The sequence below is a fragment of the Dermochelys coriacea genome, chromosome 8 (assembly GCF_009764565.3).
Source record: "Dermochelys coriacea isolate rDerCor1 chromosome 8, rDerCor1.pri.v4, whole genome shotgun sequence".
Taxonomy (NCBI): Eukaryota; Metazoa; Chordata; order Testudines; family Dermochelyidae; genus Dermochelys; species Dermochelys coriacea.
The window spans coordinates 108,978,941-109,006,543 of record NC_050075.1 but is presented as its reverse complement, the minus strand read 5'-3'; the positions used below and the strand labels follow the sequence as shown (position 1 = coordinate 109,006,543).

The window sequence follows — 27,603 nt, the reverse complement described above, 5'->3', positions numbered from 1 at the left end:
CATATCTGTAGATATGAGCTGCAAGAGGCTGAAGAGCCTAATTCAGCAAAACAGGGAGAGGGAATCCTGGCTGGTGGAGCAGGAGGGGCTCAGTGAAACCTCAGTACATCAGGTGGCATCTCGGACAGGGGAGTCTAACCTGTCACAATAGTTACTCAGTTGACACATGCATCCAGTTGAGCGATTTAGGGTATCTTTCTTCTATATGGAAGTGATGTATGTTCGTGGTCCTTTATCAATTGTGGCAAATTGCTGGCACTACTCTGATGGATCTCATGCTTTCTCTTCTTGGGGAGGGTTCAGGGCATCATTTCTCACCCCCGAACTGGGGTATTAACTGTCCCACTAGTGTCCTAGAAGAGGGGAGTGGAGAGCGAGGGACCCAGGCCCGCCCTCTACTCCGGGTCCCAGCCCTGGGGCCCTAGGGATAGTAGTAAACCGCTTGAACTAACGGTTCCGTCTCCTGGCTACTTCCCTCTCCTCCCCTTCAGCTTGTGTGGCTTCCTGCCCTCCCTCTGCACAAACCAGGTGTCCCTTTACCTAGGGTCTTGGTCTTCTTAGCCCACCGCAGCACTTCTCCAAACTTTCCTCTGCTTCCCTCCAAACTGCTCTCTACTCCAACATCAATCCACTCTGCTTCAACTTCTCCAAACTGCTCTCTGCTCCAACACCAATCCACTCTGCTTCAACTCCTTCCCTTGTCTGATTGAAGCAGGGGGGTTTTATCAGGTGACTGGCTTCAGGTGCTTTAATTGGCTTCAGGTGCTTTAATTAATCTATAGGAAACTTTCTTCCCTCTACAGGGAATAAGGCTCCCTTCTAACACTCTCCTGCTGTCCTCGGGCCACGCTATATCACACCATACTAATCAATAGTAATTATTTGATTACGGTAGTGCCTAGAATGTTGTGTGTGTTTTCCAGAGTCCTGGCCCACTTAATGTTGATAAATGGACTTAAATCGACTAAATAGCACAACTGTTTTTCAGGCTGTGCGCAGGGGCCATCTCTGTCAGGCGTCCATGTGTTCTAAACAGAGCATATACTGGATGTGCTGTTTCCATCGCTGAGGGGCGCTAGTGTATGTGCAGTGTTAGAAATAAGAGTCTGTTGGTTCTTTTCCAGGACACTGTGAAGAGCTGGCAAAGGTGCAGCAGAGCCTGGGTCTGCTTTAATCACTCCATGGACGCTGTGCTTCGGGGGCATGTGCCTCCCCTGAGTGCAGTGTAAATAGTCGGAAACAACGAATGGATTTCCCGTTCCTGTGCATGTTTTCTTTAGATTTTTAGCAGGATGTCCTATAGGTTCAGGACAAACTAAAACACAAAGCTCGTTAACAGGATTTTTGCCCAGACAGCATTAGGTTTCACATGGGAACAGTTGAGAGTTCAGTGGGTAACAACAGTGTGTGACGTTTATCGGCTGAAGATTGATGGTGCTTTTCCCTAGGATAGGCTGTAGTACATGGGATTAACTGCAAGCATGCAGTCCCTTTTCTGGGAGTCACTTAGTGTTTTCTGTAGGCCTGTGTGTACTGTTGGGTGTTGTACAGGTCGAAGTCTTGCATGATGCACTGTGGGGTCTGTAATGTGTGGTGCAGTGCTGAGGCATTGCACGCAATGAGCTTAGCTGTTTGTTGTGCACCTGATGCCTCTTAGACTCATTGACTTTAAAGCCAAAAGGGACCATCGTGACCATCTAGTCTGACCTCCTGCACAATGCAGACCACAGAACCTCGCCCACCCGCTCCTGTAAGAGATCCCTAACCTCTGGCTGAGTTACTGAAGTCCTCATATCATGGTTTAAAGACCTCAAGTTACAGAGAATCCACCATTTATACCAGTGTAAACCTGCAAGTGACCCGTGCTGCAGAAAAGGCTAAAACCCCCCAGGATCTCTGCCAATCTGACCTGGGGGGAAATTCCTTCCCTACCCCAAATGTGGCAATCAGTTAGACCCTGAGCATGTGGGCAAGACCCACCAGCCAGACACCTTGGAAAGGATTCTCTGTAGTAACTCAGAGTCCTTCCCCCCTCTAGTGTCCCAAAGCCAGCAGTTGGAGATATTTGCTGCTAGCAGTCACAGATTGGCTGCATGTCTTTTTTTTTTTTCCTCCAATAAGAATTTTATTGTAACACAGAGCAAACAGAATGTTCTTGCATTTAGAAGACAACCCAGAACTGTGTGTGGCAGAGGGAACTTGATTTTCGAATCATGGAATTTCTTGACTGCAGGTCTACGGCACTTGCTAGCAGCAATCTCCTCAACCTTCATGATCTGAGTAGAGTGAGCATGGGCATGACGGCGGGCACCCATATCATGGTAGCACTGTGTAACAGCACCAGCAGTTGTCAAGTCCCTGTATTCCCTGTACATGTTGCGGGTTCAGGCAGTCTCATCATACCATCCCCTCTAGAACACTTGATCAAGCTCAGTCTTGAAACATGTTAGGCTTTTAGCCTTCTATGTATAACTGAAGTTTGTAAAATGTGGTAAGGGGAGGAGGGCTGGAAATCAGTGAAGGAGAGTTGGTTTTGTGCTGCTTTAAACGTCCTCCCAAACATGTTTACCCAGACATACAATTTCTATTGTTCTCTCCTCAGCATCCCCCACCCTTCTGATCCCAGTCCAGCTCTTTTAATCTCACATAATGAAAGCACTAGGTCACCACTCATAAGGTTTCAAATCAGGCAGCTAAGTTTCAAGTGGCCCCTAAACCAAGAAAGAACAATGCTTGGAACCTTTTCCCAAGGCCATCCAGGAGCACCGGCTCTTGGATACAGTTTGGTAGAGTTAGAGGTCTAATGTCTGTGTCTGCAATGGGCCTCGTAGGAATCCTAGCCCCAGAATGTAGCATAGATGGGGCACAGGCATTCTGATCACTGCAACAGCTAATCCTGCTCAGAGCAAATCCAGCCCATGTGGTTGTGTAACTGTCTGTACCCAGTCTACACTCACTTTTCCACCGATGATTACACATTCCAGCATTCCCTGACATTCTCACTGTGGCTAGACAAGGCAACCTACACTGAGCTGGGCACACTGCCTCCAATTTCCCCTTCTCTGTTCTTTCACTGATTTTCAGACTGTTTATAAGGTGGGTTAATCTCCGCGACCAGGCACAGAATCCATGACACTGCACTGTGGGTATCCATCATTGAATTTAACACATCTCTGGGTATGTGGTATTCTGTACACATTGGTTATGGAATGATAATCAAAGAAACGTATTATTTAAAATAAGTCCATTAATTTCCTAAGAGTAGTGTAAGAATTCATCCACTCTGTGAGGAATCTGTAATAACACAGCAAATAGTAATATTTAGTAATGCACAGTCATTTCTAGAAATTCAGGACCAAGTTACTGAATTATTTACCCCTAGATTACTCGCCTCCCTGCATGGGAAACTCAGGAGAGGGAGACTAAGGGGAAGGAGAATGCTGTGATGAGCCTTTCATCAAGTTTCCCCCAAATCATCCAATACTGAATGTGCCACAGTTCCATCTTGAAACCCATGGATCTTGGCAGATCCACAGAAGGCAAGGGGACTCCACACTGGCTCTGGAGACCTTGCACCCATCCTTAGCTCCTTGTCAGCATTAATCCAATGGATCTGGACTGTCCAGTGCTTATGGGATGCAGCTGTGTCAGATTGTGATGTCTGCACCTCTGCTTTCTAATTCTGTATTGTACTTCTGAATGTTTAGGTAATTGATATCCTGGGCAGACAGGTAGAAAGGTGTGCTGGGAAGCATGTTTTATGTAATCTGCTACAGATGGCCCTGTGGCATTAAGGGATACACAGAAGATGGTAATAACATTGGAAGCTTCTCTTATTCATGATTAACATTTTGCCTTTTTATCTGGATGTAACTGAGAGCAGAATGGCCCTTTCTGTCAAGGAGGAATGAATCAGGGCAGCTAGCAACAGGATTTGTCCCCCAAGATTAGTGCTGTTCACAGGCCTCCCAAGGGCAGTTTTAGCTCTCTAGGTATATCTATGGCTTCCTTGCCCACAGTATCTGCACGTCTCAAACATAAATGGATTTTATCCTCCTGACCCGCAGCAAGGTAGGGAAATGCCATCCCCATTCTACACCTGGAGAACTGTCACAGAAGTTAGGGGCCTGATGCTTAGGGTGTGAGCACATGTTCCCTTTGACTTCAGCTGAGATTCAGCACTTCTGAAAACTGAGCTCAGCGTGGCTTGCCCACAGTCGCACAGAGTCCATGGCAGTGCAGGAGATTTGAACCCAGATGTCCCGTATCCCATGTGTCCCCAGTGTCTTAGCCACAAGGTTTTCCTTCTGCATTAGTTCATACTAGCTGTGATCACTAATCTATATTCTGAGTGTTCAGAATGTTTCATAGAGATTTTAAGGTCAGATGTGACCAATGGAAACATCTAATCCAACCTGAATCACACCGCTCTCAGAATTTTCCCAGTCATCCCTGGGGTGCATAGGGATTTATTCACCACCACCACCACTTCCTCTCCCTGCTTCCCCTGCTGGTATAAATGAACACTCCCCAGCCTAATGCACTCAGGTCAAATGTCTCTCTTAGGAATCAATCCATTCTGAACTGAAAGACTCTAAGTGACAGTAGATTTACCACAACCCTGGGGACAATGGCTAAATATCCTGATTGTCAAAAATGTGCTTCTTATTTCCAGTTTGAGTATATCTAACTTCAGCGTTTAGGCTTTGGATCTCCTTCTGCCTTGTTCTCCCTGATCAGCAAGCCCCGTGATGTCAGATATCTTCTGCCTGTGAAGATGCTTTAGACTGTAATCAAGTCACCTCTTACCATCCTTCAAATAAGCCAAGTAGATTGAGCCCCTTAAGTGCCTCACTGTGAGGTGTCTTTTCCAGACCTCCAGTCACTTGTAGCTCTTCCCTGAACCGTCTCGATTTTTCAGTCTTTCTTTAAATCCATGTTAAAGTGACTGTTTACAGTAGTACAGCTAGGCACCAATTCCCTCTCCTCTGTCATTCTGGTGAATGTGTTTCCTGGTGGGCTGGTTTGTAGCACGCTACCCACAGAGCTGGGGCTTGGGGAGCTTGCAGAAGGGAAGCTGCATGAAATGCAAAAGGATTTGCAGTCTTTGCATTCCAGATCCATCCATTCCCTAAGGAACAGCATCTGTATGGCAGCACAGACCATGCCACACATTACTCTCCTTCTCCTAGAGTCAGAGACATGTTAGAACAATGGGTGGAGAGCAGGAAATGCTGCATGGGAAACAGGATTTCATTTCACTGCTGTTGGGATTCCTCCACCAGATCCTCTCCCCTCCCCCAGCTCAGCCCTGTCCGGGAGAGTCCTTCCCACAGACATTATTCACATTGGGCCCTCCACAGTTCCTCTGGCACCAGCTGCCTTACTTGCCGGATGAGTTTGCTTGGAGTTCAAGGGCACTGAGCTGCTCAGTCTGGCTCCAGAATGTGCCTGCCACTGTACGAGAGGAAGCAGACGGCCAATGTTACCTCTTATCATGGATGTGGATGCAAACGACGCATGATTGGAGGAGCAGCTTGAACCCCAGGGAAGCTGGAACATGCTTTGAGAATTCTGGGCAGGGCCCTAGTTACCCTGACAGATCAGCAGCCTGGAACCAGACCTGGGATACCTCTGCTCACAGAGACTTTCTGTTTGTGCTGCGTTCTGCTCATGCTGGAATCTGCCTCCGAGTAGACCAGCCTCCAGCATCCTGCTGAGATTCCAAAAGGAGCTGAGCCGGGCGACTGGGAACAGAGTGTTTTCCACTTAGGAAAGGGGAAGCTTCTCTCTCGCTGTGTCTCTGATATGAGCAGCACCACTTCCTTCCTGGACTTCCGCCCCCGTCACTGTGACTGGAACTAAAAACTAAAGGGAACCCACCGGGCAGGGGGACCGCCTCCCCAGCTAGCTCGGTCTCTCTCCCGTCGGGCATGTTTGGGCTTTCCTGACGCTGGGCAGATTTAGGACGCACTTCAGGGCCATGAGATTCCAGGAGTTGTATCTTCTTTTCCTCCTCCTGCACCTGACAGGTAAATTTCTTTCCCCTGGTGGGAAACCCATGGCATCTGCACTGGTTCCCCAAAGAATTTCCAGGGGCTTGTTGATTGCATAGCCAGGGTGATCAGTTTCCATAAAGTCTGCTTCGGGCCATGCAGTTGTAATGCTGCAGCTGCGCTGGGGCGAGATTCCTGCAGGACGGTCTAGGAATGGTGACAAGGCACTGGTTACCTGCTCTGGAGGGTGCATGGTTGGAGAAATGGGGCTGAAAGGGTGGCAAGGAAAACTATTCCATTTGGGACTCCGAAGGTCTTAACAGCTGGAAAGAGGCAGTGACCAGCATGGCTCCCCAACCAACTAGCTGAGCTGGCAGGATGCAGTGCTGAGGCTCTGGGACAGTAGACTCCCTTCACCTCTGTCTGTCTCACCCTTAGATGGGACTCCTAAGCAGTTCCTGGATGATGGGACAAGATCTGGGGTTAAAAGGGAGCTCTGAGACTTTGGACCCTAGAGAAATCACCTGCCCCACTGATGCCACGTGTGTGGCAATTCTGGGCCACTAAAGAATGGGCTTCATTAGAAAAAAGGCCAGAATTTCCCCTGTTGCTACTGTCACCATCTGGACTGTCTGCTGAACCATCCAAGAGGCATCAGGCTGGGGCAGATACACTGTTCTAGTCCCCCTCCCCGCTTTCCCTCTCCCCTCCCAGTAAGAGTGCACTATGGTTCGGGGCAGGGAGCAGAAGCTTTTGGGGAGAAAAGAGCAGAGATTTTATGGCTGGATCACATGGCTTGTAATAGCAACTGCCATGATCCTGCTCACCAGTAGGCACATCCTAGCGGGAGAGCCACAGTCAAAAGAGAGAGGGGAACACCCCTCCCTCTGGCTGGCAGGGCAAGGGCGGGGAACAGCCGGGGGTCCCATTGATGCTGCAGGAAATGTGCCCTACCCAGAGCTCCTCACTTGTTCATTGTTCTCGCACTGGATCAGGCCTAGCCATGTGCTGGCAGTTGGTCCTGCTCAGCCACGCAGTCACCTGCAGCCAGGGTAGATGTCAAAGGTGTTCTGGGACTGACTTGAAGGTTCATGTCTTAGAGACAGGGGCAGGTTGAGACCCAGGAGAGCCAAAGGCTGTGTTCTGCTATGCTGTGTCTGGACCGTGGCTCCTCACATGCTCTCTCTCGATCTTATCCCTCCTGCACAGCTGCCATTCTGGACATTACTCTGGTCGCCAATGTGCAAAGTCCGTCTCACACCAGCTTCTACCTCTCCTGTGTGATGGGCGAGCGAGCTGTGAGCTACCTCCAGATCGAGAGGGACAATAAAATAGTGATGACTCATCCCAACACAAAGTTCCAGAACTATAGGAATCGCAGCAATGAGGTCCAAGCCAGAGGCTTTTCAATGGCAGATCTGGTGGGGATTTTATACTGCTTGGGGAAGACCCAGATGGAGCAGGCCAGGGTGGTCTATGTGCATAACAGCCGGAATGGTAAGTGGCTGCAGGAACTGCAGGCCTGCCCCAAGTGTTCCCTGAGGAGTCTGGGCGTGCGACATCAGCCTGGCAATGGCTGAGCATATGTGTGGGCGTGCCAAGTGCAATAGCACTGGACAGGCCAGAGTTATGCTGCCTCCTGAGGCTGTTAGCACGCAGAGGCCAGAGAATGGTATTTGAGCAGCTGAACTACCAAAGGTACCTTGGCTAAGGGCAGAGCTTCTAGTGACCAGGTCAAACCTCATTATGTCAGCATGGGAGTCTGGCTGTGGGCTGATTCCCAGGATTGCCTCAGAAATCACAGGACTTTGGGAAGCCCAGAGCTGCTGGGGCCACGAAAGTGGCATTGAACAGCTAGAAAAGGCCAGCCTTGCTGTTACAAAGGAGCATATGTGAGTTTCTCCATTGCCTGGGCTCTAAGGATATATCCCCTTCCTGAGCTCAGGGTTCTTTTTGAGGGGCGAGGCTCAGCGTGGAGCACATCACAAGCTTCTCTGCTTTCGGCAGGTCATTGACGACGGGTCCCTACTGGAGAGTTTGACTTGGACCCTTTTATTTCTGTCCGGGGCAGCTTGGTCTGGTACATTTCAGCTAGTTCCTTGTTCTAACTGGATGGCGGTTCTAACTAGAGTCTTTACTGGTTTGTGGGTTTGCTCCTAGTTTCTTGGTCACACCCTGGCCCTGTACGAATTATGGTCCCGTCACAGAGCAGGACGTAAGAAATTACCGGCTAAGCTGACACCACGGCAGAGGTATCTGAGAGACTTAGGCCAGCAGCACTTGAGTCAGGGTGATAGCTACCCACCTTGTTACAGTACATCCAGTGACGAGTGCCAGACTCTATCAGAACAGAGAGATTGCAGAATGGGGCCCACCTGAGGGAATCCGGTGATTCCTGTGTAAAACCAGCCAGTTTTAAATAGCAATAAAGTCCATTGGGGAAGGAGCTGGAAGGAGGTTCCAGGAAAGGCCGGAAGCTCGGAGCAATAAGAGGCAGTGAGAGGGGGGAAGCACAGGAAACTGCCACAATATTCATAGAGACTGCAGGGAGCCGAAGGCCCCTGAGTTGTCAGGGAAATGCTCTCCAGGCAGGCAGGGATCCATGGAGCGGCCCTGCTCCAACTGGGAAGAAGCTGAGCAATAACTCCAGAGCCAGCAGGAGGGTTTTGTTTCTGTCAAGGACATTTTGGACTTCATTCTGGTCAATGGTGACCCCAGAAAGGGGGAACTAAAGACTGTAACCTGGCTGGAGGGCCATGTGACCTGGCAGAGAAACCATCACAGCGCCGGAGTGACTGTCCATGGGGGTGCTAGCCCAATCAGGAGTGGCTACACTGCGTCTGGCCATGAAGGGACTGTACAAGGACTCCCGGCCATTCAGCTAAGTGGAGTATGGATGCATTAGCTGAAAACAACCTGAGGCCTCAGGAGAGCAGCTCAAGTCTAAGATGACAGACCTAGACAATGCAACATGCTCTTAGCTGTGGCAATTTGGTGTAGGGCTCTTAGCCAACTAGCATTTGTTGATCAGGAAGGTTTGTGGGGAGGGAGGCAGTTTCTGATGTGAATGCACACCAGTCACACCACATGAGCCTGCTGAAATGGACTGCTCCCCCAGGACCGGGATACAGGGCCCTGGGAACAGAGATACTAGCAGCTCTGCAGGCAGATGCCTCTGCAGATTGGGTCTGGAGATCAGCAACAAGCTTGAGTCTTATATCTGGCCCAGTAGCACATCATGGAGCAGACACTCAGGGTCTGTCTACACAGAAAAGAAAAACCCATGGCTGCCCTGTGCCAACCAACTCTGGCTCGGGCTGTTGGGCTGTTCCGTTGCTCTGTTGACTTTCAGGATTGGGCTGGAGCCTGAGTTCTGAGACCCTCCCACCCTGCAGGGTCCCTGACCCCAGAAGTCTACACAGCAATGAAACACCCCATGAGCACAAGTCAGCTGGCACAGGCCAGCCACGGGGTTTTTCTTTACTGTGTAGACATACTCTCAGGCCCAATGCTCTTATGGCCAAAGATCTAGGAAGCTGGAAAATCTGCCTGTAAAACATCACACCTGTTACTCATTAGTTGCTGAGTAATCCACCTGGGCACAGCTTAGGGGAGCTGTGTACTGATCCCAGAAGCATCTACACTTTAAAGTTGCTATAAGGAATGACACAGCAACTGATTAATGCTTGGGTTCCGCTTGGGATGGGGATAGCACAAGAAGCCTTCCCCCCATCCCAACGGTTGCACAAGGGCTGGTCCCTATGTTCCCAAGTGCAAGGGCCAAGTAGTACTAGCCACCCCAATTGCATACATGCATGCTGATGGGCTCTGGGCAGCATGACTCTGCATTGTCCCCAACAAGGGCCAGAGCCTGAAGGGCGCTAAGCAGCCCTTATTGTTAGGTAACAAGCAACCATGAGTGTTGGATTCTCACCCCCATGCTCAGATTCATATCTTACTGCCTAGATACTACAATGCTGGGTATGTTTATGATGGGGACATAGGTAGCGACGCCTGTAGTTAAGGTTGCCTGACACTTTCCATTGTAAGACCCTGTTATGAGGTGCTTATAACTTTGCCAAACTTTATTCTTATTATTTGTATTGTGCTTAAGGGCTTTAGTCATGGACCAGAATTCCAATGTGCTGGGCATTGCACAAACACTGAACAGAAAGGTGGTCTTTCCCTGCAAAAGTTTACACTCTCAGTATAAGCTAAGAGGTAAATATAGTCAGATGGCAGACTATAAACAAAGAGGGGTGGTCAGCATGATGAGCAGCAGTCTCTGCACACTAGCAGCCTAACCATTGTCATTTTTGTAGGCATCATGGCTAAAGAAAGTTGTGAAGAGACATTTGAATGTGGACAATGAGGTAGCTTTGCAGATGTCTATGGGGAGCCACTCCCATGCATATGGGGCAGTATGAGAGAAAGCACAAAGGTGTCTAAAACTGTAAAAAGCAGGCAATGGAGGCCATCATGGGCCGATCAGAGGAGAACACTGACAACTGGAAAAATGAACGCGACTTAAGAGGAGATAGTTAGAGTGGGATTGACTGTGAAGGGCCTTGAAAGTGAAGACAGCAGCTTATGCTGGATGCGAAAGAGAAGTGGGAGCCACTGGAGGGATTCAAAGAAAGGGTTGACCTGGTCAAAGTGATAGGCTAGGAACATGATTTTTGCAGCAGCATTCTGAATGAATACGGGTGGGACAAGACTGCATTTGTCAGAGAGGATGTGGCAATAATCGAGACAGAAGAGGATAAGAGTCAGGACACGAGTTTTAGCTGTGTGGATGGATAAGAAAAGCCATATCTTAGAGATGTTATGCAGAGAGAACTGAAGATTTATATATCATCTGGATGTGAGGATCTAGATCAGTGGTGGGCAACTGCGGCCCGCGGGCCACACGCGGCCCGTCAGAGTAATCTGCTGGCGGGCCACGAGACAGTTTGTTTACACTGACCATCTTCAGGCACAGCCGCCCATAGCTCCCAGTGACCGCGGTTCATGTTTCTAGCCAATGGGAGCTGCAGGAAGCAGTGCGGGCCACAGAGACAGGCTGTGCGGTGTGGGCCACAGCGGATTAGCCTGACGGGCTGCGTGCAGCCCACAGGCCGCAGGTTGCCCACCACTGATCTAGAGAGAGGTCCAAGTAGAGTGGGGACTATCCTGTTTATTGTGCTTAGTGTAGCATGTATGATTACCAGCCCTGTAGGCGGGTGGCGTATGTGTGCATTTGGTGCAAAGAGCTCCAGGCCCTCAGAGACCATGTACGAGGAGCTGGAAGAGCTAAGAGAGATATGCTGATGAGGCTTTCTGGGACACTGTAGATTTGTCCCACCTCCGGTCAGACAGCCACTGAATTGTTAAGGAGGATGAAAGGCTCAGAGAAGGAGAGCAGCTAACGGGAGAAGAGGGAAACCTTCCCATAGTTGAGACCCTCCTTCCAGATGATGTTGGGATATCCTCTTGCACTGAGGTTACCTCTCCGGGGGAGGGAACCCCAGACAATAGGAAAAGGCAGGAGTTAATATTGGGAGATTCGATCATTAGAAACATAGATAGCTGAATTTGTGATGACTGGAAGAACCGTATGGTGACTTGCCTGCCTGGTGCGAAGGTTGTGGATCTCTCGAGGCATCTAAATAGACTTATGTGTAGCGCTGGGAAGGAGGCAGTGGTCATGGTACATGTAGGTACCAATGACATAGGGAAGGGTAGGAGAGACGTCCTGGAGGCCAAATTTAGGCTGCTAGGAAAGAGACTGAAATCCAGGACCTCTATGGTGGCATTCTCAGAAACGCTTCCAGTTCCAGACCAGGTAGACAGGCAGGCTTCAGAGTCTCAATGTGTGGATGAGACAATGGTGTAGAGAGGAGAAGTTTAGATTTGTTAGAAACTGGGGAAACTTTTGGGATGGGGGAGCCTATATGGGAAGGATGGGCTCCACCTAAACTAGAGTGGATCCAGGCTGCTGGCACTTCACATTGAAAAGGTTGCAGGGCAGTTTTTAAACTAAGAGATGGGGGGGGGGGGGAAGCCGATCGCTGCAGAGGAGCACATGGATCGGGCAGAGACTTCTCTTAGAAGAGAGTCTATTCAGAGAGATTTTCTAGGTTTTAATCAGGAGGAGAGGACGGAGGAGATAAAGTATGGGCCAGATCAGATGAGAAACATTCACATAAAAAAGAATCTGACACATCTGAAAAGGGCAGACAAATAAACAGTGACAAGTTTTTAAAGTGCTTGTACACAAATGCTAGAAGTCTAAATAATAAGATGGGTGAACTAGAGCAGTGGTTCTCAAAGCCGGTTTGCCGCTTGTTCAGGGAAAGCCCCTGGCGGGCCGGGCCAATTAGTTTGCCTGCTGTGTCCGCAAGTTCAGCCGATCGCGGCTCCCACTGGCTGCGATTTGCCACTCCAGGCCAACGGGGGCTGCGGGAAGCGGCGCAGGCCAAAGGACTTGCTTGCCACCGCTTCCCACAGCCCCCATTGGCCTGGAGCAGTGAACTGCGGCCAGTGGGAGTCACGATCAGCCAAACCTGTGGATGCAGCAGGTAAACAAACTGGCCCCGCCCGCCAGGGGCTTTCCCTGAACAAGCGGCGGACCGGCTTTGAGAACCACTGAACTAGAGTGTCTTGTGTTAAAGGAGGATATTGATATAATAGGCATCACAGAAACCTGGTGGAGTGAGGACAATCAATGGGACACAATCATTCCAGGGAATAAAATACATCAGAAGGACTGAACAGGTCGTGCTGGTGGGGGAGTGGCACTATATGTGAAAGAAAATGTAGAATTGAAGTAAAAATCTTAAATGAATCCACATGTTCCATAGAATCTCTATGGATAGTAATTCCATGCTCTAATAAGAATATAACAGTAGGGATCTATTATTGACCACCTGACCAGTACAGCGATAGTGACGATGAAATGCTAAGGGAGATTAGAGAAGCTATCAAAATAAAGAACTCAATAATAGTGGGGAATTTCAATTATCCCCATACTGATTGCGTACATGTCACCTCAGGATGAAAAGCAGAGACAAAATTTCTCGATACTTTAAATGACTGCTTCTTGGAGCAGCTGGTACAGGAACCCACAAGGGGAGAGGCAATTCTTGATTTAGTTCTGAGTGGAGCTCAGGATCTGGTCCAAGAAGTAACTATAACAGGGCCGCTTCGAAATAGTGACCATAATATAATAACATTTAACATTCCTGTGGTGGGAAGAACACCTGAGCAGCCCAACACTGTGGCATTTAATTTCAGAAAGGGCACCTATGCAAAAATGAGGGGGTTAGTTAAACAGAAATTAAAAGGTACAGTGACAAGAGTGAAATCCCTGCAAGCTGCTTGGACACTTTTCAAAGACACCATAATAGAATCCCAACTTAAATGTATGCGCCAAATTAAAAAACACAGTAAAAGAACTAAAAAAGAACCACTGTGGCTTAACAACCATGTAAAAGAAGCAGTGAGAGATAAAAAGGCATCTTTTAAAAAGTGGAAATCAAATCCTAATGAGCTAAATAGAAAGGAGCATAATCACTGCCAAATTAAGTGTAAAAATGTAATCAGAAAAGCCAAAAAGGAGTTTGAAGAACAGCTAGCCAAAAACTCAAAAGATAATAACAAAATGTTTTTTAAGTACATCAGAAGCAGGAAGCCTGCTAAACAACTAGTGGGGCCCCTGGACAATCGAGATACAAAAGGAGCACTTAAAGATGATAAAATCATTGTAGAGAAACTAAATGAATTCTTTGTTTCAGTCTTCACGGCTGAGGATGTTCGGGAGATTCCCAAACCTGAGCCGTCCTTTGTAGGTGACAAATCTGAGGAATTGTCACAGATTGAAGTGTCATTAGAGGAGGTTTTGGAGTTAATTGATGTACTTAACAGTAACAAGTCACTGGGACCAGATGGCATTCACACTGAAAGAACTCAAATGTGAAATTGCAGAACTATTAACTGGTTTGTAACCTGTGCTTTAAATCAGCTTCTGTACCCGATGACTGGAAGATAGATAATGTAATGCCAATATTTAAAAAGGGCTCTAGAGGTGATCCCGGCAATTACAGACCGGTAAGTCTAACGTCAATACCGGGCAAATTAACTGAAACAATAGTTAAGAATAAAATTGTCAGACACATAGAAGAACATAAATTGTTGGGCAAAAGTCAACATGGTTTCTGTAAAGAGAGATCATGTCTTACTAATCTATTAGAGTTCTTTGAGGGGGTCAACAAACATGTGGACAAGGGGGATCTAGTGGACATAGTGTACTTAGATTTCCAGAAAGCCTTTGACAAGGTCCCTCACCAAAGGCTCTTATGTAAATTGAGTTGTCATGGGATAAGAGGGAAGATCCTTTCATGGACTGAGAACTGGTTAAAAGACAGGGAACAAAGGGTAGGAATAAATGGTAAATTTTCAGAATGGAGAGGGGTAACTAGTGGTGTTCCCCAAGGGTCAATCCTAGGACCAGTCCTATTCAACTTATTCATAAATGATATGGAGAAAGGAGTAAATAGTGAGGTGGCAACATTTTCAGACAATACTAAACTGCTCAAGATAGTTAAGACCAAAGCAGACTGTGAAGAACTTCAAAAAAGATCTCACAAAACTAAGTCACTGGGCAACAAAATGGCAAATGAAATTGAATGTGGATAACTGTAAAGTAATGCACATTGGAAAAATAACCCCAACCATACATACAATATGATGGGAGCTAATTTAGCTACAACTAATCAGGAGAAAGATCTTGGAGTCATTGGGGATAGTTCTCTGAAGATGACCATGCAGTGTGCAGTGGCAGTCAAAAAAGCAAACGGGATGTTAGGAATCATTAAAAAAGGGATAGAAAATAAGATGGAGAATATCTTATTGCCCTTCTATAAATCCATGGTGCACCCACATCTTGAGTACAGATCTCCTTATCTCAAAAAAGATATACTGGCATTAGAAAAGGTTCAGAGAAGGGCAACTAAAATGATTAGGGGTTTGGAATGGGACCCATATGAGGAGAGATTAAAGAGGCTAGAACTTTTCAGCTTGGAAAAGAGGAGACTAAGGGGGATCGAGGTCTACAGGGCCAGTGCAACTACTAGGCAAACTAGGTGGTCACCTAGAGCGCCAAGTTGTTGGGGGTGGCCAAAAGCGCGCTCCGGGGAGGCGGTGGAGCAGAGGTGAGCTGGGGCAGGGGGCGCGGGGAGGGCTGCCTGCAGCAAGTAACGGGGGGGAGCAGGGCAGCGCGCAGGGGAACCGCTCCCCGCCCCAGCTCACCTCTTCTCTGCCTCCTCCCCTGAGCACCACCCTGGTCTGTTTCTCTCCCTCCCAGGCTTGCGCGCCAAACAGCTGATTGGCACCGCAAGCCTGGGAGGCGGGAGAAGCGGAACAGCGGCGTTGTGCTCATGGAGAAGGCAGAGCAGAGGGGAGCTGCCACACAGCTCCCCGGGCCGAGGGGAGGGAGGGAGGGAGAGAGGGGGTGTGGGGAGCTGCCACACGACTCCCCGGGCCGAGGGGAGGGAGGGAGGGGGTGTGGGGAGCTGCCACACGACTCCCCGGGCCAAGGGGAGGGAGGGAAGGGGTGTGGGGAGCTGCCACACGACTCCCCGGGCCGAGGGGAGGGAGGGAGGCGGGCAGGGAGCTGATGAACGGCTCCCCAGGCTGAGGGGAGGGAGGGGGGCAGGGAGCTGCCACATGGCTCCCGGGGGGGGGGGGCGCATGATGGAAGTTTTACCTAGGGCATGAAACATCTTTGCACCAGCCCTGGAGGTCTATAAAATCATGAGTGGTGTGGAGAAAGTGAATAAGGAAAAGTTATTTACTTGTTCCCATAATATAAGAACTAGGGACCACCAAATGAAATTAATGGGCAGCAGGTTTAAAACAAATAAAAGGAAGTTCTTTTTCACACAGCACACAGTCAACCTGTGGAACTCCTTGCCTGAGGAGGTTCTAAAGGCTAGGACTAGAGCAGGGTTTAAAAGAGAACTGGATAAATTCATGGAGGTTAAGTCCATTAATGGCTATTAGCCAGGATGGGTAAGGAATGGTGTCCCTAGCCTCTGTTTGTCAGAGAGTGGAGATGGATGGCAGGAGAGAGATCGCTTGATCATTACCTGTTAGATTCACTCCCTCTGGGGCACCTGGCATTGGCCACTGTCGGCAGACAGGATACTGGGCTGGATGGACCTTTGGTCTGACCCAGTATGGCCATTCTTACGTTCTTACCCATGAAAACTTGCCCAAATTTGGCCAAGTTATGAACCCCTAAAAACTGCAGTTTTCACATATTCAGTAGAGACTTGTTAGAGTTTAGCAGCTAAATTTCAAAATGATTTTTGTCTGTACAGAGCATGCTGCAGCAGCCTCTCACAGCTCCTACATGCTGCTCAGACTGCATGTGCTGTCGCTCATGGATGCAGGGGCTGAGCAGGATTTCCGCTGAATTTGCTTCTCTTGGCCAAGGGGGTAGTTGTGGCTCTGAGCCCAGCAACTGAGAGCTGCAAGCCTGTCTCTGCTGTGCTCTCAGGCAGCATGGTGGAGAAGAATCATGCAATCTGAGCGGGATGCAGGGGGGTGAGGAGCTGAGCTTGGGGGTTAATGAGGAGGGAAACTGGGGCAAGAAGCCAGGGCATTTGGTGGAAAATGGGTAGAGAGCCAGGAGTGGGCTGGGGGAAGACCGGGGTTGGCACAAGGAACTGAGGAGGGGAGACCAGAACTTGAATGAGGTCAGGCTGGAGGGCCAGTGGCAGAAGGAGTCAGTCTGCGGGGGGGGGGGGGGGCAGAAGTGTCTGTAACCACTAGAGCACACACCCCTCAGACCTTAGAATAGACCCCAGAGAGTCAACATTCCTCTGCTGTCAGCACATCACTGTGAAACCCCCTGGCAAACCTCTTTCTAGTGGCTGACCACATAGAGGAGGACAGTTTTCTACTGCTGCCAGTTATTCTGTTAGCTCACATGGCACAGGACTTTGGGGTGGGGATCTAAAGGTTCCAACCCTACTGGTGACCTATGTGGGTTCCCATGCAAACTTAATTGCCCCCCCATGCGTATTCATTATGATACAATCCTTAATACATGATCACATGCTACTTTTTCGTAGGATCCCACCTCTTTCAGTGAGTAGATCATAATTCAGTATCTTTTTAAATCTCCTCATACAATGTGTGGCCTCATGCCTTATTGGATACATCCTATCCACACCCAGTACTGAAAATAACATTATTAATTTCCTCCTAGGTGTTTCTGTGATGCTCTTGCCATAGTAGCTCAATTAATTTATCTTCACAACACCCCAGTGAGATGAGTTAGTATTTTAATTGCCACTTTACAATTTTGGCTGAGACATTAAGGCCAAAATTGTTAGAAACGTCTACTTGTGACACACAAGATTTGACTTCCCAGACTTCTTTGCAGTTTTACAGCACTTTAGACTTTCAAAGCACAGCTCCAATTGATTTCAGTTGCAGTTATGAGCGTTTACCATTTCTGCAAATCTGGCCCCAGGAATCTTACACTGGGAACCCAGAAAATGAAGACCACACAGTTGTGAGCACTTTGGTTTTAAGTAACTTGCCCAGCATTATAGGGGAACTCTGTGGCAGAGGCAGAGATACAATTCTCCAAGGCAGCATTCAGCTCCCTTACCCAGGAAACCATCCTTTCTTTTTCTGCAGTCCTCTGCCTCATTCATCGCATAGCTTCCCACTTCTGCAACAAATGAAGCAGGAGTCTTACAGACAACATCACTCACTGCACAACCCTGATACATCCCAGAGTACCATCCATCCTGTGCACGGAATGAGGCAGGGGCCTGTGGAAAAAAATAGTATGTGATCAGGTCATCAAAGGCTGTATCATAATGCACACCCATGGGGCGGGGAGATAAGGCTGTACGGGCAGCCTTAATTCTGGAACTTTCTAACTTTTTAGTAGTTGACTTTCAAACTTTAATGTTCTTTTAACAGTTTTTATGATTTATAAATACCTAATATAGACTCTACTGGGTAACAGTGATCACTACACACTTACAAAGCTGTATTATTAGCCACACAGATTTCACAGGAAACATTAAACTGACAATTACTGTGAAAACCTGAAAATCCCTAGGAGAACTGTGAAATCCTTTGGCCACATTAATTGTTTGTGTTGTGCACACATGCAGAGACAAGGGTGAGTCTGTGCCTGCAATCTCATTGCAGCAGATCAGACTGTGGGAAGTGGGTGGCGGGGCTGGTTGCCTGCCCAGGGACTCTCTTGGACTAAGCCTGTGGACCAGGCCACTAACAGCAGCTGGGGGAGATGGGAAAAGAAACTGTAGGAACAGTCTGGGAGGGGCACTTCCCTTCGGCTATCTTAACAAAGGAAAGCTCCAAGAGGTTGAAGAGCGACAGGATTATGGCCCTTTTGGAGAGAGTGGGTGCGCCAGCATAAGCACAATTGGGCTACATTCATACTTCCACACCTACCCTGTGAACCGTCCTGCTCCCCTCTCCAGCCCATACTATGCAACAAGAAGTCCTCTGCAAACCTGCCATCACTCCCAGCCATACAACAGTGTCTCACTCCAAAGCCTTCTTAATGCCTAATCATTGTTGCCAGCAAAGCGCTCTCTGGTGGTCCAGGTACAGCTCAGAGTGGTAGCCGTGTTAGTCTGTATCAGTTAAAAACAATGAGGAGTCCTTATGGCACCTTCCAGACTAACAAATTTATTTGGGCATAAGCTTTTGGGGGCTAAAACCCACTTCATCAGATACATAGAGTAGGGAAAAAAACAGTAAGCAGAATATATATTATAGCACATGAAAAGATGGGAGTTGCCTTGCCAAGTGGTGGGGTCAGTGCTAATGAGCCAATTCAATTAAGGTGGAAGTGGCCTATTCTCAGCAGTCGACAAGAAGGGGTAAATACCAAGGGAGGGAAAATTACTTTTGTAGTGCTAAGGACACCAGTGCAATCAAGGTGGCCCATTTCCAACAGTTGGCAAAAAGGTGTGAGTATCAGCAGAGGGAAAATCAGCAGAGCAAGTACAGCTCGTCTGTTAATGTTCATTCCCGAGTGACCTTCCGGTCTTGCTGCCCCCTTCTGCATGGGTTGCGTCTAGTCTTGTACTGGTTAGTATGAGAGGGCAATTCCCCCTCCTTTGTGCTAGGCTTGTGGACACTGGGGAAACCAGACAGACAGAGGCTCTGTGTCTGTGTGTCCTCCTGCCATGCCTCCTGTTCCCCTCCTTGCCTTGCACCTCCTGCCATATGGCGGGCTGGACCTAGAAGGGCTCAGAGAGGGCAGAGACCATCACTGACTGTGTTTGATCCCTTTCTCTCTCATGCATGGGTCTCTCTGGGGTTCTCTGCTCTTCCGGCAGTCAGGCCACACGGTAATTGCTCGCTCATAGAGATACCGGGGTCCAGACTTCCTGTGCCCATGGGTGAAAATGTTGACTAGAGGCCCCAAGCAGGAGCAGTGCAGCTCCCTCCTCAGCACCCACAAGGAGCCCACAGCCTGTGATACTGCCAGGGACAGAGGTGACTCCCGGCCACTCTGCAGAAATCCTATCTAGGACGTAACTTCATTGTACTTTGGATTTCAGAATGGCCTGGAGCACAGCAAGGGGGGCTGGAACAATGTGTATAGAGAGCAGTTGAACCGAACAGTAAACCCTGGATATGATGGAAACCACTTCAATCCAGGGCATGCGGCAGCGCCCCCCATACCCATAGTTCCAGCACCTATGAAGTACAGGGTGTGAGGAGCTCCCATCTCTACATCACAGTGCCCAGGATATCAGAGTGCTGCTTGGCCTGGATCTGCCCTGCTCTCAGTGACATCAGCTATGAGACTGTGCCATAGAAGGACATGTTAACTTTTTCCTTTTTTTGGTCCTAATGTTGTCCCGGGGGTTGGCAGTTCCTCCACAGCAGCTGTCCCCTTTTGGGAAAGAGGGGTCATTGTGGACACTCAAACACCCTCCTAAGCTTTACCCTTCTTTCTCCGTTTCTCTGTAGCCCACCTGGTCCCACTGAAAGTCACCCAGACTGTGAGCATTGCAGACTCAGCCACGTTCTCTGCCAAAGTCCTTAACAAGAAGAACACAGATGTCTTGTGGAAAAGAAATGGCAAGTGATCCAATGAGCGGCTTCCCCTGGCTGGGGAAGGCAACCCCAGTGAGCAGTCCCCTCACACCCCAGCAGGAGACCCCAGGGAGTCATGCCCCCAAGAGATTAATAGCTAATAAAGGCAGAAGGGACCCTGTGATCAGCAAGTCTGATCTCTCATATAACACAGGCCATGGAGCTTCCCTGAATTAATTCCAGCCTGAACCAGAGCAAATCTTTCAGAAAAACATCCAACCATGATTTTAAAATTGCCAGTGATGGAGAATCCACCACAGCCCTTGGTAAATTGTTCCAGTGGTTTGTTAAACATTTGTGCCTTATCACCAGTTTGAATTTGTCTAGCTTCAGCTTCCAGCCATTGGCTTGTGTTAGACCTTTGGCCGCTGGAGCTCTCCTACTATCAAATTTCTGTTCTGCATGCAGGTTCTTATTGACTATGATCAAGTCACCCCTTAACCTTCTCTTTGATGAGCTAATTAGATGGAGCTCCTTGAATCTACTACTATAAGGCATGTTTTTTAATCCTTTAATCATTCTCATGGCTCTTCTCTGAACCCTCCCCAATTTATCAACATCCTTCTTTAATTGTGGACACCAAAACTGGACACAGGATTCCAACAGCAGTTGCACCAGAACCAAATACAAAGGTTAAAATAACCTCTCTACTCCTACTCGAGATTCCCTTGTTTATGCAATAGCCCTCTTGGCCGCAGCCTAACACTGGGAGCTCATGGTCAGCTGATTATCTACCACGACCCCCAAATCTTTTTCAGAGTCACTGCTTCCCAGGATAGAGTCCCTCCGACAGCAGGAGACCCCAGTAATCCACCCCTTTTGCCAGGCTGGGGCAGGCAACCCTCGTGAATAACCAGACTGTTGTGGCTACGTAGGGCCAGGGACCCCAGAGAGCTCTGGACCAGGTTCCAAGGTTCAAACACAGTCAGGGCACATGATCCCAATGAGACTATCACCCGCAAACCCCTCCACACAGAGTCAGAGTGAGTGCTCAGTGAGACCCTCCTCCACACATAACTGAACCCTACATTGCATGAGCCCAGGACAAGTGGCAAGTGAGTCTCCCCCTCACTTCCCACCCTGCTCCCAATGCAAATGAGACTGGGGTGGGTGCCCCTCCCCCCCGACTGCTCTGGAAGTACTCAAGGCAGTCGCATTGAGCAGGATGAGCCTTGGCAGTTTCTGGTCCAAACTGTGCCATAGGCTTCAGGCACTCGCTCTGCAGTGTCTTTAGAACCCCCCTTCTCCTAGGTATGTTTACACCACAATGCCTGCCAGCGTGGGGAAACAGACATGCTAGCTCAGCTCACGATAGCGCCCTAAAACTAGTGTAGCCACACCGGAGTGGCCTGGCTGGCAGCTCAGGCTGGCTGCCTGAGCACAAACCCTCCAGCCCCCTGGGCTACATATGTGGGCGGCTAGCCTGAGCCCCTGCCTCTGCTAGTCCTGGCTACAGTGCAGTATGCTAGTGTGACCAGAGCTAGTTTGTGTCTGTCTATCCATGCTGAAGAGCGTGTACCCTGCTGCAGTGCAGATGGACCCCGAGAGACACTGCCTCCATCTGATGCAGTCCCTCCAGACAGTGCTGTCGTTGGGGGTCAGACCTACCCTGGAGGGAGCACCTCACTAACCAGGGAGAGGAGGAGTCAGGCTGCACATTTGTCTCACTCCTGCCTTTTCTGGGATCCCTATCCCTATCTCCCACAGATGGCCACAGGACTGGCCGCCAGGGATTGGTTCATACCCTTGTGCCCGCTGTGCTGGTCTGGCCTTTCAGGGACAGTACAGGAGAGATCTGACGCTCACCCACATCCTAGAGATGTGTCTGGGTCATCAAGCTGAAGAGGGCAGAGCCCCTTGGTGCTGCCCAGCTGCAGATCGTTGGCTCTCCCTAGAGCAGTGGTTCTTAAGCTGGGGTGCATGCATCCCCTGGGGGTGCAAGAGATGCCAGATTTTTTTAGAAGGTAAATCATTGAAAACACAAATTTAGCAGAGTAAGTACAAATTAAGTACAACTACTTTGTTTCATCAAACCTACGTATTTATTAACATTACACATTTTTTAACAATTATTGTAATATACAAACAGGTTTAAAGAACTGACCTGCTTCAGTGATTTTTGATAAGGGGTGCGAGAACATATTTTGAGAACCAAAGAGGTGCAGGCTGCAGTAAAGGTTAAGAACCACAGCCCTAGAGGGACAAACGGGGACAGGGTTTGACTCAGGCCAGCTCCAGTGTTGGGTAACTTCAGGACCTGATGCCATTTGCCCTCTTTCCTTAATTCAGGTACCTACTACCAGACAACGGACCGGGGTGAAGTGAATGGGACACTGTTCACCTTAACCCTACCGGATGTGGGTCTGAGTGAGAATGGGGTGTACAGTGCCACATTCATTGGGGACAGTCCCCTGACAAGTGCCTTCTACAGGCTGATTGTGAGAGGTAAGATTGCTGTGGGACCTCAGAGCTGGGTCTGGAGCCTGGCTGGGGTAGGGATCAGGGCGGGAATGCCATGTGGGGCCAGAGCCTAGGCTCCAGACATACAACAGAACCACTGGAGAAGGGGCTGGTGGATGTGAGGGCTTAGTCTAGGCTGAGACCTGGCCCAAGAGAAACGGAGGGCTTGGATTTGGGGTCAGACAAGCAGAGATGGGCCTGGTCTGGCTTTGTCTGAGCTCAGCTGTGCGTCGCGTTTGCCGCCCTCTGGCTCTGGGGCTAGCTAGGGCCTGTACAGAATGCTGCTCTAAACTAGGCTGTGTTGGGCCCAGTGAGGCTCCTCTGGCAGCCAGAAATGGCTGTGATACAAAACAGTGCTCTTGCCATGCTCTCCCCCCAGCCCTGACCCCACAGGGAGGCACGTGCAGAGGTCAGGACTGGAGGTGAGGAGGGCCTGGAGGGCAGCTCAGCTGTGTGAATAGAAAACAACGGTGGAATCTAAGAAATGTTCTGGAGAGGGAAGCAGCATTGGAAATGCATGGGTGCAAGGGAGGGCGGAATTGAAGGTGACGCCAGGTTCCACGCCTGAGTGATATAAGGGGTGGTGCCAGAGAACAGGGAGCAGTGGGGTTTGGTGGGAGAGAACAGTGGCTCAGCTTTGCCCTTTGGGGTGCCAGTGAGGCATTCATGCAGAGCCATGTTAACTGGGAGGGGCTGAACATGTGTGTATCACGGGGCTGAGGTCTGTGTGCTTGGGAGATGGGCCCCTCTGGCATTTCCTGCTGTCAGAATGGTGGGTCCTGTTTCCCTGGCCCTGCCTAGCTTGGAGGCTCTGCACTCGCATTCCCAGAGGTTAGGATTCCGTCGGGCTGTGGTTCATTTTTCAGCTGCAGACTGAGTATGCAGCCGGTGCTCCCACAGGTTCATGTGGTGTGGCACTGCCCCAAACCCCCTCTGCTTTCTCCCCAGGGTGTCCAGCGAAGAAGTGGGGCCCCTCTTGTGAGAAGGACTGTCCTGACTGCCTGAATGGAGGCATCTGCCATGACGGTGTTGGGGAGTGCATCTGCCCTCCAGGTTTCATGGGCACTCGTTGTGAGAAAGGTATGGACTCCACACACCCAGCCCCTGTGGGAAGAGTGCATTCTGGAGCAGGAGTAAGCAGTGGTGGGGCATAGGTACCTCCAAACCCCACACTCCATAGGCCAAGGTAATAAACACCCCACTCCTTCCACTGACCCTGACCCTGACCGAACAAGGAGCAATGGTCTCAAGTTGCAGTGGGGGCCATCTTGGTTGGATATTAGGAAAAACTTTTTCACAAGGAGGGTGGTGAAGTACTGGAATGGGTTACTTAGGGAGGTGGTGGAATCTCCTTCCTTAGAGGTTTTTAAGGTCAGGCTTGACAAAGCCCTGGCTCGGATGATTTAGTTGGGGTTGGTCCTGCTTTGAGCAGGGGGTTGGATTAGATGACCTCCTGAGGTCCCTTCCAACCCTGATATTCTATGATTTTATGATTCCCTGTCTCTGCATTTTCCAGCTGCAGTAGGCACAGAGCCTTCCTCTCCCCTTTCTCTGCTGCGTGGCAGGGATGGTGATGCAGGGATGGGGACAAAGCATGATGGATCTGCGGCTTCTTGGGGGATGGGCATGGGGATGAGCTGGAGCTGGGCCTCGTGTGGCATGGACAGTATTGCAGGGATGGGGATGGGCTGTGATGTACCTAGGGCTCCTTGGGGGATGGGGATGCAGGGTTAGGAACAAGCCAGGCTGGAGTTGGGCCTCCTTGTGTGACAGGAACAGTGATGCAGGGCTGGGGTTGACTTCAGTCTATGACATGGAGATGGGCTCAAGGAGGTCTGTGGCTCAGCCTGCTCTAGACAATAGGGGCTGTTTGCGGTTTTCGGGAGTTTGACTGATTTGTCAAATGTCTGTTGTTTGTGAGTCTCCTAGGCTTACGTGGGAGGCTGGGCCGCTCTAGCAGGATGGGGGCAGGCGCTGCTCCCCATTTCTTCCAGAGAGGCAGGGAACTTACCTGCCCCCGAGAGTAGCACTCAGTTAAGGACTGTGAAGCCTTCAGGGATCTGAGAGAACCTTCTCCTGCAAGAGGCTCTGCTAGTGCTGGGTGTGGGAGGCAGCGTGTCATCTCAACTCCCTCTGTGCTGAAGTTGGGGTTTAGATCCTGGGACAGAGGGACCGTCCTTTTGTAAAGATGCCTTCAAAGATTCTTCCCACTGAGGGTCTGGGTTCATAGACTCATAGACTTTATGGCCAGAAGGGACCATTAAATCAGCTAGTTTCATCTCCAGTCTATCACAGGCCAGACAATTTCACTCATTTCCCCGTGTTTGGAACCCAGTAACTTTTGTCTGGTAAAGCAGCTTTTCCAGAAAGACAGCCGGGCTGATCAGAAGACAGCAGGAGATGGAAATCTACCACTTCCCTTGGGAGCTGGTTCTAGTGGTAAATCACCTTGATGGCTAATTTTTGGCCTTATTTCTAATTTGAATTTGTCTGGTTTCAACTTCCTGGTTGTTGTTCTGTCTTTCTCTGCTGAATAAGAGAGCCCTGAAGTACCTGGTATTTTCTCTTCATGAACAGACTTACATACAGTAATCAAGTCTTTTTTCTGGTAAACTAAACAGACTGAACCCTTTAAGTCTTAATGGTAAGACACATTCTCCAGCCCTCAATTCATATTTGTGGCTCTTCTCTGCACCCTCTTCAATGTTTCAATATCATTTTAAAACTGTGGATGTCAGAACTGGATGCAGTATTCCAGTAGCAGTCTCACCAATGACAGAGGTAAAATCCTCACCCTGCTCACTATATCCCAGAGACACATTAGCCCTTTTTGTATCCCACTGGGAGCTCATGGCGAGGTGTGTGACAGAGTGCTGAGACCTGACAGGTGGGTCAGCACTCTGATGACTCAATTAGTTTCCCCAAAGACAGCTGACCAAACAATTAGCTAATCAGAAGGAGAGGATGGAGAAGTAAGGAACTAATTAGTCCTCAGCTGGCTAACCTGATAAAAGCCAGGAAGGAAGTATTACAAGGGGGGACTGTAGTGGCTGAGCTGAGTGTGGCCTGGCCTGAAGGGCTCCCTAGAGAGGGAGATCTCTTTACCAGCTAGGCCCTAGTAAGAGAGGCAGAAAGATGTAGGGATTGAATACTGTGATGTTGCGCTGTACTGGCATGAGTGGAAGGGTTTAGAATAAAATACAGTCTGAACACTGAGGGTATGTCTGCACTGCAATTAAGACCCACAGCTGGCCCATGTCAGCTGACTCAGGCTTGCAGAGCTTGTTTAACTGTGGTGTAGACGCTTGGGCTGGAGCCCAGGCTCTGGGACTTCACGAAGAGGGAGGGTCACAATGCTCAGGCTCTATTCCATGGTGCACCCAGAATATAGTGATCTCATTGTCTCTTCACCTTGCAGGTGCACAATCACCATAGATCCATGGGGGAGGGTGCAGATCACCATGTGATCTGTATTACAGTATTTGCCAGATGAGGTCCTCCAGCCATGGCTTGTATTACACGTCACAGCGCCAAGGGTCTGAAGTTGTGCTGGAGAGAGGATGGGGACCCAGAATGCACCTTCCACTCACACTGGGGAAGGGGATCCTTGCGACCTTTCTCCATTCCCTCATTTCCCCTGCATGCTGAGGAAGATTCTACAGGATGGAGCCAGAGTGACTGAACGTGAGATCCCATTGCAATGCAGTAGCTAAGATGGTGGATGTATCCATGAATGTATTAACAAGAGATTGTCAAGAAGGGAGGTGATTTTTCCTCTCTATACAGCATTAGTGAGGCTGTTACTGGATACTGTGTCCAGTTCTGGTGCCCACACTGCTAAAAGGATGTTGATAAACTGGAGAAGGTTCAGAGAAGAGCTATGAAAATGACTGAAAGATCAGAAAATGTACCATACAGTGAGAGAAGCAAGGAGCTCAATCTATTAATTTAACAAAGAGAAGGTCATGACTTGATCAGTCAATAAATACCTACACAAGGCAGAGAAATTGGATAATGGGAGCTCATCAGTATAGCTAACAAAGTTATAACAAGATCCATTGGCTAGAACTTAAAGCTGGACAGGTTTAGACTGGAAACCCGGTGCAAATTTTTAACAGTGAGAACAATTTACAAGGGTTTTGGTGGATTCTCCATTGCTCCAAATTTTTAATCAAGATGGGATGTTTTTCTGAGCATTATCCTCTAGTTTGAACAGGAATTGATTCAGGGCAGGTCTCTGACCTATTCTGTGCAGGAGGTCAGACAAGATGATCACAATGGTCCCTTCTGGCCCTATACTCTGTGATTCTAGTCCTGCTGGCCTGGACACAGCATACTAGGTTCTCATAGTATCTGGCCCTACCCAAAGATCATCTGTTCACTGTCCCCTGAGTTGAGATCTCTTGTGCCAGTAAGATGGCAGAAATCCTGCCTATCCTGTCCCTGTCAGTGGTGTTTCTCCATCTCCTGCTAAAACATATTTTGCTCTTACTGCTTATACCATTGTATTTTACACGGGACTGAGGCTGGATTCCCCCACCAGTAATGGCCAGAATCTCTGCTCTGCCTTATGGATCTCAACAGACTTTTGTTTTCAGCTGTGTTCTGGCATGGGGCCTCCCCAATTCCCTGTTGGTTTTGGTAAGTTCATTAGCTGTTAGTGCATCTCTCTGCTGGCTGCGTAACTTGTCCTGGTGGTGGTGGTAGCAGTGCCAGTTTCATTGGGGCAGGGCCAGGCCATGTGGAAATGGAGAGCAGTGAATGGACCGGTGCTGGCTGCAGCAGAGTAATGAGAATTGTCTTGTTTTGAAGCCTGTAGGGAAGGGAGGTTTGGCCGTAACTGCCAGGAACACTGCAGCAGTGACCAGGGCTGCAAGGGGCTGAGCTTCTGCCTGCCAGATCCATACGGCTGCTCCTGCGCTTCTGGGTGGAGTGGGTCACAGTGCAGCACAGGTACAGTAGCTTTGCCGGCCTGCCTTCCTCTCCCCCCCGCCCCCGCGAC

At 49.3% G+C, this 27,603-nt stretch overlaps 1 protein-coding gene across 2 annotated transcripts in view; it reads left to right on the top strand.

The window, feature by feature from the left end:
* The first annotated feature begins 2,117 nt into the window (after positions 1 to 2,117).
* The window catches only part of TIE1 (tyrosine kinase with immunoglobulin like and EGF like domains 1), a 46,447-nt gene continuing 20,961 nt past the window's right edge, over positions 2,118 to 27,603 (top strand). The window contains exons 1-6 of one of the 2 annotated variants that reach the window (XM_038414545.2): positions 2,118 to 6,032; positions 7,206 to 7,493; positions 20,016 to 20,126; positions 22,431 to 22,586; positions 23,550 to 23,681; positions 27,414 to 27,554. In XM_038414545.2, the coding sequence (XP_038270473.1) occupies positions 5,984 to 6,032; positions 7,206 to 7,493; positions 20,016 to 20,126; positions 22,431 to 22,586; positions 23,550 to 23,681; positions 27,414 to 27,554 (877 nt within the window). In that variant the 5' untranslated portion in view covers positions 2,118 to 5,983. The remainder of the gene's footprint in view (positions 6,033 to 7,205; positions 7,494 to 20,015; positions 20,127 to 22,430; positions 22,587 to 23,549; positions 23,682 to 27,413; positions 27,555 to 27,603) is intronic. The other variant, XM_038414548.2, reaches the window with a different exon arrangement.